Here is a 12,291-nt window from a genome sequence, read left to right as displayed (position 1 = left end):
CTTCCTCGGTCTTAAACACCTCCGGGAAGCCATATGTGTCGTCCATGGGTTCGAGACCACGTCGACTGCGTTGACGGAACAGGTAGCCGGAACGCGTTGTACAGGGTCTGGAAGATGGCACGCAAACAGGACACGAAGAGCCAGAAAAGACGTTGGCGAGGGGTTCTCCCGCATGGTGGGTGAGGATTCGCGGATGAAGCGGTTGTTCCATCGGAATTTCAAAGAGGGAAACTGAGCGCGGATATGGAGTCGATTCACTTGAATGAATGAATGCAATAGTGGTGTGGAACTTGAAGTTGATTCGGGGCAGGAATTTTGCGTTGGTGGGACGCCGCTTATCCACGAGGACTCCGGAGATGAAACGGTTTGTGCGTGGTTCCCGCATCGAGCAGCCGACAAAGATCGCTTTCTCTTGCTATCCATATTGTCCTGCTCGGTGGTTGCCCTCGATCGACTCCGGTAAAAACTTGACGACGGCGCAATCACCACCGCGGTGCACCGGTTAGGAAGTCGAACCAACGGTGCCGGATCCAGTGACCAATTTTCGTCGAACGATGCATGGTTTTATCCGGCCTAACTTGCGTTGAGGTAATGGACGATTTAATTCCGGTAAAAGTTGCTTGCTTTTTATTCTTACCTTCAACCCGGCGTTTTACTTCGCTGCGATTCAATTTTTGTCTGACGTTTCAAAAACCAAAACAAAACACCATTCACGCATACAAGCATAAAAACTGAAAGCAAAACTAGACCGTTCGTTTGAACCAAAACTGGCACTCAACGAGTGCGGCACTCAGTGCCGCACCGGCTCTTCAAACGAACGTACCATCAGTGATTCAAAACAAAGTACACGCTTCAGTAAGGAATAATCTGTTTCGGGTTATTATAACCTGGTCAATATATTTATATTGTTTACATTATTCTAACATTATTTATCGGTCCAAACCAGGTCCTAGCACCGAAAAGAAAATAAAAATAATTTTATGAAAGCAATAAAAAATGCCAATCTGGTTAAACAAAATTCTTCTGTTCCTGCTCTACGCGGTGCTTCGAACAGCCTAAATTAGCTAAAATTTGCCTAAACCGAGTTTACTCAATTTAAGGTACATATGGGTTGTCGATTTTAACTAAATTTTACTCATATATGACTAGTTTTTCCTGAGCGTATAATGCGAAAACAAAATGTTTTGAAAGACGCAACTGTCAATGAAAAATGTTTATTGTTGGCGACCGTTGATGCAAGCACCGGGTTTTGGGAATTTTTCAACGTTAATTTCTGATAACATGGACCGCCCGATAACTCTGTCCGAGTACAGCAGCTGGCTCCAAATGGTGTGCGCGGAAGCTGCCATTTGTTTGCGTGCTTCAGACCAACTGACGGCACGAATCGAAAAGATTGCCACCTTCAAAGGTATGTTTGCAATGTTTATTTTTTTAAAATATTAACGACATGTTTTTTACAGAAACCCTCGCCCACCGACTGCACGGTACCAAGCAGCGGGTGAACCAGCTGAAGCAGACCATCAACGAGCTCGAAAAGACGACCCAGCCGGTGCGCGAATGTCTGACCGCGACGCAGGCCAAGCTGGCCAAACTAGACGAGGAAAGTGCTCTGCTGCAGCAGCAACTGGCCGAAAACAAAACCCAAATCGAGCAGGTTGAGGCCAGGGCCGAAGGACCTGATAAAGAACTGGTGCAGCACCTCAAGGCGGAGGAGTGAGTCTGGGGTTGATAACTGTATAATTTTCGGTAGAACTACAACAATGTCTCCTTTTTAGGGCAAAATTAACGGCAATCAAGCGATCATTGGCAGAATCTGTAACCGCCGACAACGTGTGGGACACCCTGCCGTTGGTCATGTCCGAGGTAAAGCTGAAGGAAAAAATACTGGCCGTTGTTGACGCGTCGTCTGGACGAAACGATCCACCCAAGAGTTGAACGTTGTGTTTTATTGAATTATGTCAAGTTCGCTAAGCCATGTATTTTCTAAGCTTATACAATAATGAGGAAATAAATGATGTTTTTTTACTTACCAAACCATCGCAGCCGAATTCTTAGAAAATCTGGAACGGTATCTGGTCAAATCCGTTCATCGTACGCCAAACGCAATTATTTCAAAAAGTAAGTCCAAAAATAATAAAATCTGTTTAGTTATTCCAGTTTTCACAGCGAATTACTTTTTTTTCTGACGCGACAAAGCCGGCTCTGCTTTGAAAAGATCGTTAAGCTCTAAAAGCATTAGAAATTTACAGTTCTAACAAGTTAAAATCAGAAAAAAAATCAAGAGAAACTTTCTTAACTCAAACACCATAACAAGTAAGAGCTTAGATGTACTTAATTCAGTACACTTTAATGAATTACGTGATGTTGAACTTCGTTTCGAATAAATTCCAAGTTGTCCACAAACGAAAAACAGTTACTGCTCACGAAAACCCGACCGAACGCGGAACGAGTGCTGAACCGAACTGTCACTTGAGCCAAAGCTTTCGATCGGAGCTTTCACCTTTTTCGATAAAAAGCGTTCCTCGGCGACCATCATGGAATGCTAGATTTATCAAGTGTCTACACTGAAACCCCGATAGTTTGACATCAACTCGACGACGAGTCGACGTTGTCGTGCTTATCTTGTCCATCTTTTCGCACGTCGCTTTTTGACGTTAAGAGAAAAACGCGTTTAAAATTTAATGTTCAACCTTGAATAAACAAAAACTAGAGCACGCAATGTAAACAAACACGTTTTGTTTGGCTGACCATTCTGTGCATTGTCCCGAAGTTTGGTTGAATTTGGTTGCCGGAGGTCCCGAGTTATGATTACAAACTTTTACGGTAGTCGAGCATGTACGAGTGTCGAACGCGTTCATGAAATTAGAGACCCAGTTTGGCCGGCAGTCCAGTTCGATTTAGCAAAGTCTTGCCAGTCTACCTAAAATCCTATTGGCAGTTGTCGCATTTGCAGCAATTTTCATGTTGTGTCAAAATAGCACGACAAGATTGAAACTTCTTTCACAAAGAGTGACAACAATGTACGGAGTTTTTTTTTTAGGTTTTTATTGAATACGAATTAAACATTTTCAGAAATTTGTTCGACTAAACTGAAAACTAAACAATCGTATTGCTAAATTTTACTAGTTTTATAACTCTTAATCTGTTGTTAGGAGTTCTAAATAATGCCATATCTTGTAAATATTTCCAGAGAGAAAGATGTTTGCTTTCAAGAATGAATACCAACCTGTTTCCGCGATTTAAATCATTAAAATTTCAGTCCACCAGTCCGAAAAAGAGAAAAAGAGAACCTCCACGCCAGAAGAGAACATTCCGCGTGGATGCGCGAGTCACTTAAATGTATACGCGCGCATACCACCAAAAAACCTGCTTTCCGTTCGCCACAAGTACAGAGAACCGAAACTCTCCCAGTGACTCAACATAGCTCAAATTCAAGTCAGTTTCGGTCAGTCGATTCTCGGATACCTTCGGTTGTGGACGTGTCTTACGCAGCAGTCTTCAAACGTAAGTTTTGTGCGCGCTTGAAGTGAAACACCGGATTATCTCATACCGACCGTGCTAACATCAAATTTTGTGGTATTTTTTGGACGATAAGAAAAAAATATTGTGTTTGCTCAATTCTACGATAAATCAGTCAGCATTACTCAACCACGAGTTGTCACCGGCGAAGCTTATCTCTTATCACATGGAAATTGTTCGTTCCGTGAACCCCAGGTGATATTCCTCGGAAATCTTCGAGATAACCATCGGAAATTGGGCCATTTCCAGGTAAGGCGACGTCGATTAGTCGCCTTGTGTACACGGTTTTACATTCTAGTTCGCCCCCAACGTGGGAAAGCAATCAATATAAAAAACAAATTCCTCAGAACCACATGACATCACGCTTCTTATCACCTTTATATTAAATTTGAAAATTTGTAATGCGGGTAATCTCCCCCTAACCTCGTATTGCTCAAAAGGGAAACCGTTCCCAATTAGGGGGAACCCCCTTTCGGAACCATCCGTTTATAAAACAATCCATCCATCGCAATGACTGCGTTGACAGATTACCTTAATTTTGGGCGCGTACTCAACTAAGGTTAGTCGCGTGCGCAAAACAAAAAGAAACAAAACTGCACCAAGTGAAAAGTTGCACATTTTTGCACGTCGTCGTAATGTTTTGTGGTTGTAGCCACTCACTCACACAGGTGTTTGTTTACGAGGCGGTGCGGACGTTTTAACCAAAACTCTGAGAATGTGTGTGGGTTTTTGCGCGACGACCACGACGGATTTTGTTGGTCATTCATTCGTTTGTTTATGCTGTTTTGCGCGGTAATAAGTGCCTTTTGGTAACTCTTAATGTACCGTGAGTGAGAATAAATATGTACCAAAATACGAATGATCTTTAAGAAAATGACAGCTGGTCAAAACTTGGATTAAAAAATTACAAAAAATTACATAAAAATGTCTAAAATTAAATTCAAAAAGTTCTCCGTTAGCTTCAACTACACTGCCCATGTTCGCATAAATGTCCCATATGCAAAAACAGCAAGCTGAGAAAAACGCATTTGAAGTTTGTCCCACACATAAGGCTACGTGTTAAGTTTTTGCGAAAAAACTGGATTTCCTCCTGATTACTAGAACAAAGTACTGGATGTTATAGGCTCTTTTGAAAGAGCTCACGATTTTGAACCAAACTGCATCAATAACTCAAAAACGATGAAAATGCATATGGGACATTTATGCGATCAGGGGCAGTACAGTACTTGTGCGGTAACTGGGCTGAGAACGCAGGCCGATTTCAGTCATTTCAGCGAGTTCAGCGACTGTCCACGCTCGAGGGGAACGAGGGGAAGAGGGTGTGGGGGGGTTCTGAGATAAGTAAAGGGTTCTCGTGTTTTATGGAGGGTCCCACAAAACATTACAAAACTTGAGATATTCAAAACCCGTTTATATAAGAGTGTTGTTCAATGTCACCTACTGATAATTTCCAACAAAGTCTGATGAAAAAAATAACAATTGTTTACACATTATTGATAGTTTTGAGTACAAATAGCTATTCGAAATCAAACCATCGGATTTTTGTTGAATCGCTTATCCTCAGAAATCTTCGAATATTCGAACTTCGGATAATCGAGTCTGTAATTCACAATTTGACAGTATCACGTACTTTTTGGGTGTCTTCACATTTAATTATGCCAATTAGGTCAAATTGGACAAACGGCTTTGCTTAACGCTAAATTAAATCTACATTTATTTAGAGTTTCTCACAATGCATAATAACAGACAATAACAACATGTTAATGAGTAATTCTCCAAAGAACGCGATTTTCTTAAATATTATTTTTGTATCTTTTGATTTGGGTGAAACTTTGTGTGTACCTTTATTACGACCAAAGAAGTCATTTTGCATCATTATTTCGTCCATTTAAGTGTCCATATAATTTTGTGCAGCTGTCCATACAAATAAGCTATTAAAATATTCAAAAATCTGTATCTTGAGAACAGATTTTTGAACGATTTGGTGTCTTTGGCAAAGCTGTAGTTACTGCTAAGGACATTTCAGAAAAAACTGCACTTTAAAAAAATAACCCATTTTTCAAAAAGAAAATAGCTTTATTTTTAGCTTTAAAATCAAATTTGCAATTGAAAGGTACTCTGTTATAAGTTATACACACTGTAAATTGTTTTTGGTTGATAAAAAGTTTTCTTTTTAATTTTTATTTATTTAGATTTTCTTTTCAGTTAATAATATTGAGTGTCCAATCACAATTGGTGACTTCTCACCTCAATTTTAAATACTAGCAACTTTCGTTTAGGCCGTTGCAAATATTTTTTGAAGTTTATGTCCCTCGACTCTGACCAAAGTCGAGGGGTGACAAAAAAAATAAAAAAGTTGAAAAATTGAAATTACAGGCCACGATATCAAAATTTGAATGAAAAAAGTGTTTTAAAATGCATTTTACATCTGTCCAGTTGTTTTGCAATCATAAGTTTCCAAAATTTCTAAGTATTGACGAAAATTTTATTTTTGCGTAAAAAAAAGTTTTTGCGGTGCTGTACATTTTAATTTCTTAAAAGTTCAAAATATTTTTAAACGAACCCAAACCTGCTAATTACAAGGCTAAATATGATTATCAATGCAGAAAAAGGCATTTTAGATTGATTTCAGTTGATTAGACCTCTACTTCCATTGAAATTTTCAAGTTTTTTGAAAAAAATATTTTTTTGCCCCCTGATTTTTTTGACCAATTTTGAAGGGGGGGGGGGGGGGGCGACATAAACTTTAAAAAATATTTGCAATGGCCTTATTCATGAAATAATGTAGCTTTAGCTATTCAGTGATTACAAATGTAGGAGGTCCTACATTTACAAAAGGGTTGATAACGTGTCTTTTTTTTATTTGTTGAAGGCATGACCACCCTTAAAAATATTTTTTTCGAAAAATAAAAAAATAAACTATAAATTTGCTTCTAAAATATTGAAGATTGGACCAATGCTTGCTGAGATACATCTTCCCAAAGAAATTCTTACAGGAAAAATGAGCTTTTGAATACATCACCAAAATTGCATTGATTTTTTAAGTGACGACAACTCAGTAAATATGCGTCCGTTTTTCAAAAAATGTCAAAATGAATGTATGTATTGTGAAATATCCTGATCTCTCGAATAAAGGTATTTAACATTTTTGAAATCATCCCTAACAATTGATATGGACACGGACAGCTGCCTACATTGTATGATAACTTTTACGGATGAATTTATAATGTGAAACTACATCTTAGGTCATACTTTACACACAAAGTTTCATCCAAATAAAAAAAGATAAAAATAAAAAAGATGGTTGTCCGAAGTCTCAGAGAATCGCTGTACAATGAAAAGTTGTTGGAATTTCGAGAATTGATCAAACTTGAAATAAAATTTATGCTCTTCTTAGTTTTCCAATTTCGCATTTGCACTTTTCATAATCTTGCAAAACTTTTTAATTTAAAAAAAATTACACTTTTTCCCTTATTTATTGTTTGGTGATTTCAATGTGTGTCAATCAAAGTTAAATCTTTTTTTTTTTAGTTGGTGGGGGTTAATCACATAAACGATCAAACACGCCTAAGACGGGCGCGTCGTGGCGCGCCGTTTATTTATAGTATTTTAGTCATTCACACATTCGGTTCCTAGCTTCTTCTGTTCATTCTTTCAAGCCAGTGTCAGTGGTGGAGTAGTGTTGCTTTTACGCGCCCCTCTGTCGATACGCTATTACAACACTATCAAATCGGAATGATTTGCTGGCGCGCATGTGCGCGTGGGTTGTTTTTGTGGATTTGTGTGAGATTAGAAGAGAGGGCAAGAGCGAAAACTGTTTCAAACAGGTTCTTGAGCTGAGTGGGGGAGAGCTTCACGTGGTGCAAAGAGTTGTAGTGGTGTGCCTTAATACGAGTTGTTTGTGTGTGGGTGGGCAGTTAAAAGTTAATGTTTTTTCTCGAAGATCCCCTCTTGCCATGTATCATGTTAACAAATTCTTTCAAAAAAGATACACAATGCTTTGGGTAACAAATTTTCAGTTAACGGTTGGTTGCTTCTTGAAAAATGGACGTAAATTGGGCTCCTTACGGGCTTGTTAGCAGAGCTTGAAGCCATTCTAGTGCAAGGCATTTTATTTCAACACAAAATAATATTTTTTGAAATTTCGTTCAAAATTTCTTTTTATATAAGCCTACAATAAACATGGCATTATGTCTTCTATTAGTTTCTCATCCTTTACAACCCAATCCAATCTCTACACATGTTTCAATCTGAATAATTGCCATCGTAAGTTATTTCTCTTCCAGTTTATCCTTATTTTTGGCTAAAATGTCCTGAAGATTTCGTAGAACAAAATATGCTCGGAATGATATTCTGAACGAGCAAAATTTGTAATTTTTTTTGGAAAAATTGGGAAGTATTGTGCAAAGTTTGATGAAATTTTATTAGATCTCATCTTGAGCATATGGCGTCATCAAAAAATTCTTAAGATATTCAAATTAACCTTCACCACGATCAACATCGAACCAATAACCGGTATACATCGCGGAAGATATCTCGTCTTGGTGTCCTATTAGATCATCGCTGACATCACTTGAGCAGCTGGGTGAACATCAACAACAAATAGATGGTTGAGCCGAGTTCCCCATACCACACGGGTCATCGCGATTAGGGGCCAACCGGTTGGACATTTGCATTCGAGTGTAACGTCATTGAAGGCGCGCCCCCTCTCTCCGCCCAAGTCTCGTGTGCAAAGCTCGAGTTGTGCATTTTAATAGTCAGGACCCGGTGCCTGCTGTTCCCGTTACAGTTTATATGGAATTCCAATAAGAATGTAACAGAAAAATCAGGCTTCGGGTCCAGACTGTTAACGTAGAAGGTCACATGTGGGAATGTGTTACTATTCAAACAACAACTTATTAACAGTCTGGACCCGAAGCCTGATTTTTCTGTTACATTCTTATTGGAATTCCATATAAACTGTAACGGGAACAGCAGGCACCGGGTCCTGACTATTAATGATTGCATTTTTCATGCTGAAGATGACGTAGATATGGTGTAGTGATGCATCGAAACCGGTTTCATTTGAATAGAATGAGATTCTAAATTTTCATTTTGTTTAGGCTTTTGAATTGATTCATAATATTTGAACATTTGTCATATTTTTTTTGCTCATTTTCTTAAAATTATTAAAAAAAACTCTAAAAACATTCCGCATTAATCAAATATTGAAAACATTCTTTCTAAATGCTGCTGCCGCCCAGTTCTAACCACCGGAATTCCACCAGTTGCAACCACATGTTCGCACCACTTCTACATATTTCCATTTCCCAAGCCGGCCTTAAACCGATGAACGGCGCAAGAGTCGAACCGGGAACGCTAAAGCTATTTAAAACATAATTGTTTTTCGAGCCGGCCCAAAGAAAGAGTTGGTCGGTGGTGATGGTGGGCAGCAAAAAAAAAGCTTGAAGAAAAACTGAAAGTATCAAAACAGAAATACACGCACACACCCACACCCGACATGCGGAAAAACTGGTTCAATTGACTTGATAGGAATGAAAAGAAGAAAAAAAAAAGAATGAAAAATACGCGTACCATCACCACCACCGCATTTGTGCGTTGTGTTTATTTGTTTGTTTGGTGAGGAGCCGCTCTTAAAAATAAATGTGTGTAAATACAAATATAGCCGGCACGGTACAAGGAGAATGAACTGCTCGAAAGAACAGTAGCAGTTGTCTTTCTTCAATTCTTGAGTTTTTTTTGATAAGGTCCTATAAACAAATGTAAACATTGAGTGTATCCCGCTTACTCCGATGGACTTTGACATAAGGTGTGAAAGGGATACACTCAATGTTTACATTTGTTTATAGGACCTTATCAAAAAAAAGTCAAGAATTTCTCACGTTATCAATTATTTTCAACACTTTAAATTATTGATTCTTACGACTTTTGTTTTTGCTGAAACGTTAAAACAGCTGTATGCTTTTTTAACTTTATTCTTATGTGATATTTTTCGATTAGGCCGATGCAAATATGAGGTCGAGGGGGGACAAAAAATAAAAATATACAATAATTGAAATGGCAGCATTAGTTTTTATTAAAAAACAAGCCTTACCCGACAAACTTCGTTCTGCCTTTTCGTTTGTTGACGTTTTAGGGTTTTTTTTTCTTATTCAGCCTCCTGTGATCAAAATTTGATTTTACGTAACTTTTCCCATACAATCTGCAGATTTTCCGGAATCGGTTCCAGAGTGGCCAAAGTTGTAACTTTTTTCCGTAAGAACCTTCCTTGGACTTATACGAACCCAACGCAACAAAGAGCATCTCGATCCGACGTTCCGTGTTGAATTGATTCGCGTTCGAACAAAACCGTCGAAATTTTTTATATATTTAGAAGAAGATATGTTGAATCAAATATATTTGAAGTAATTTTAGTACGAAAAAAACATAGGTAGTTATTTTTTTAAATCTTTTCTTAAGTCAATTTAAATACAAATTCAAGCAAAACAATGTAAATGCGTTAATGTGAGTCTGTAAAGAGAGTGTTTATAGCTGTGGACATTTGTTGTATGGAACTCGGTGCAAAATACGATTATTTCAGCATTCGTAGTATTTATCCAACTCGGCAGAGCCTCGCTTTTGACATCATGGAGTCTAGTTATACTAGGGGAGTGTAAGGTAATTTGGACACACCCTAAGGAAATTGCTCTGACACAGGCTATAATATAGACATTTAAAAGGGTTGTAGATGGCACTAGAGGCTATTGGAGATCATATTTGATTAAAAAATATATTTAATTCATTTCGATAAATTTAGATAAAAAAAAAACAAATGGCAAAAATCAAAAAGTGTTCAAATTACCCCCTTATAGTTTTTGTGGTTAAGCTATATCTAGAGTTTGTTTTGAAAGGTCCTATAAGCTATTGTGTTTCATATGTTTGTAGGACCTATTTAAAAAAAACTCCAGATATTTCAACAGGAAGATAAAAACTGTTTCAGTGTCGAATAAATAGCTTATTTAGGGACCATCCATAAACCACGTGGACACTTTTTGGAAATCTCAACCCCCCCCCCCCTCATCGTGGACATTTCCATACAAAAGAAATCTTTTTTGTATGGAGCGTGGACAAGCGCCAAACCCCCCCCCCCCTAAGGTGTCCACGTGGTTTATGGACGGTCCCTTTTTTAAATTTGTGAAGAGATTTAGATACATCAGTTATGGATTAGAAAAGTATACAATTATAGTTTTGAGTTGAAAAACTGTAATAATTTTGATCGTTCTGAACTCTTTGAAAACTCAAGGACAGGCCTTTAAATAAAGTGATCAATCTTCAATGATTCATTTTCATCCAGCTTGAAATAAAATTTGCAATGGCCTTAGTGGATTAAAAAGGCAATTTTTTTCATTGAGCTTATGACGGTGCAAATTCTGGTAATAGAGCTTTGGTTTTTTTGTTTTGTTGTTTTCAACTTTTCAACAACTTTTAGGATGATTTTGTTCGAAACAGTAGAAAATTTTACAAACAATAATTGTTTCCATGATATCGTTAGTAATTTGTTGTTTTATTTGTCACGTTAACTTGTTAGCATAACACTTTATATCACGTCAGCCATTAGTGGAAAAAATGAGGGCTGAAAATCTGAAATAATATTTTCATAAATGTTTAATTTTAAGAGTTAAATTTTATTTCAGCAATCATCAGCCCGATGAACAAAGCCTTCAAGGCAAAATACCAAGTAGGATTTTTATTCAGTTTCAGAGATTTATTTTTAGTAGGTGTGCTGAGTATTCCTTCATAAAACAGTTTAAAAATTGCAAAAAATTACATTTTTACAAAATTCAATCTGAAAACTCCAATAACTTTAAAACGGTCCACTTTACCAAACACAATTCCGCATTAATTTTCGATTGCATATTCATTAGTGTATCAAAAAAAATATTACAATTTTTTAAAACCATTATATGTTAGATATTTTCTAAAATCATATTTTTTTCTAAGGTTCATAACTCCGCGGTCAGATTATGAAAATGTTTCAAAAATTGATAAAATATGTATTATAAAAAAAAGTTCGCTGTTGGTGTTCGTTTTGTTTAGTTTATTTCAATTTATTTTAATTACACGATTTTTTTTTGTTTCCAGTTATCTTTCACCAAACCCCTCCTCTTCGAATAAACACAACCATGGCGAACGTCCTGTGGTCCATCATTTGGCTCATCATTCTGATAATCGTCGGATTTTGGGTTGCGTTCTTCTGCGCTGGGTGGTACGTGCTGGTCTACCCGCTGACCGTTTGCATACCGGACGTGGCGGTAAGATTTGTTGAAAACTTGGTTGGATCGTTATGATTTGTTTGCATCGTAATCTCGTTTTTCTTTTTAGGTCATCTCCGATTTCCTGCTCAAGGGGGCCCAGTTTGCGCACTACTGCGCCAAGAATCTGGTCGAAGGCAATGCACTGTTCTAGGATGGTGTTAGTTTAGAGTAATTTGTATCATTAACCTATTTAAAAAGATGTTTGTTTTCATATATTTAACGAGAGTGGTTCATATCAAGTGCAAATTTTGAAGTTCATTTAAGGATTCTCGAACTGCAGTACGTACACACCGGATAAGCTTTAACTCAGAATAAAAAATAAAACACATGCTCTAGTTATTAAACAAAACAGTCCTGGTGTGCCACCTGATTCGTTGATCCGATTAATTCCAGTCGCCTGGGTGCGGCGAATTAGTTCCTTTGAAGGCATCCGGTTGACCGCATGAAATATGCATTTCTCGCAAATTGACTTGTAAAG

At 37.6% G+C, this 12,291-nt stretch overlaps 3 protein-coding genes across 4 annotated transcripts in view; 2 read left to right on the top strand and 1 right to left on the bottom strand.

Moving 5' to 3' along the window:
• The window catches only part of LOC120414268 (uncharacterized), a 63,976-nt gene extending 61,554 nt beyond the window's left edge, over nucleotides 1-2,422 (bottom strand). The window contains exon 1 of the mRNA XM_039575388.2: nucleotides 2,031-2,422. The gene's annotated coding sequence lies outside the window, so the exon portion shown is untranslated. The remainder of the gene's footprint in view (nucleotides 1-2,030) is intronic.
• On the top strand, nucleotides 1,200-2,024 carry LOC120414269 (calcium-binding and coiled-coil domain-containing protein 1-B-like). Its single transcript, XM_039575391.2, has 3 exons — nucleotides 1,200-1,408; nucleotides 1,461-1,713; nucleotides 1,776-2,024. Exons 1-3 carry the CDS (start codon nucleotides 1,204-1,206, stop codon nucleotides 1,933-1,935), a joined length of 618 nt encoding a protein of 205 aa, XP_039431325.1. The 5' UTR covers nucleotides 1,200-1,203; the 3' UTR covers nucleotides 1,936-2,024.
• Nucleotides 2,423-3,345: 923 nt separating the features above from the next.
• LOC120414271 (uncharacterized) lies at nucleotides 3,346-12,164 on the top strand. Of its 2 annotated transcripts, none has more exons than XM_039575392.2 (3): nucleotides 3,346-3,504; nucleotides 11,641-11,810; nucleotides 11,881-12,164. In XM_039575392.2, the coding sequence occupies exons 2-3, from the start codon at nucleotides 11,682-11,684 to the stop codon at nucleotides 11,962-11,964; spliced, it is 213 nt and encodes a 70-aa protein (XP_039431326.1). In that variant the 5' UTR covers nucleotides 3,346-3,504; nucleotides 11,641-11,681; the 3' UTR covers nucleotides 11,965-12,164. The 2 variants fall into 2 exon arrangements, with proteins under 2 accessions (XP_039431326.1, XP_039431327.1); XM_039575393.2 differs by lacking the exon at nucleotides 3,346-3,504 and adding an exon at nucleotides 3,580-3,768.
• The last annotated feature ends 127 nt before the right edge of the window (nucleotides 12,165-12,291 follow it).

This window comes from Culex pipiens, chromosome 1 (assembly GCF_016801865.2).
Source record: "Culex pipiens pallens isolate TS chromosome 1, TS_CPP_V2, whole genome shotgun sequence".
NCBI lineage: Eukaryota > Metazoa > Arthropoda > Insecta > Diptera > Culicidae > Culex > Culex pipiens.
Note: the sequence above shows the minus strand (reverse complement) of the source record. Positions and strands in the feature narration are given on the sequence as shown.

Coding starts and splice junctions, on each gene's coding strand:
- LOC120414269 (XM_039575391.2), top strand. CDS start 1,204: ATGAAAAATGTTTATTGTTGGCGACCGTTGATGCAAGCACCGGGTTTT. Junction 1,409..1,460: donor AAAGATTGCCACCTTCAAAG/GTATGTTTGCAA, acceptor TGTTTTTTACAG/AAACCCTCGCCCACCGACTG. Junction 1,714..1,775: donor CAGCACCTCAAGGCGGAGGA/GTGAGTCTGGGG, acceptor TCTCCTTTTTAG/GGCAAAATTAACGGCAATCA.
- LOC120414271 (XM_039575392.2), top strand. CDS start 11,682: ATGGCGAACGTCCTGTGGTCCATCATTTGGCTCATCATTCTGATAATC. Junction 11,811..11,880: donor TTTGCATACCGGACGTGGCG/GTAAGATTTGTT, acceptor TTTTCTTTTTAG/GTCATCTCCGATTTCCTGCT.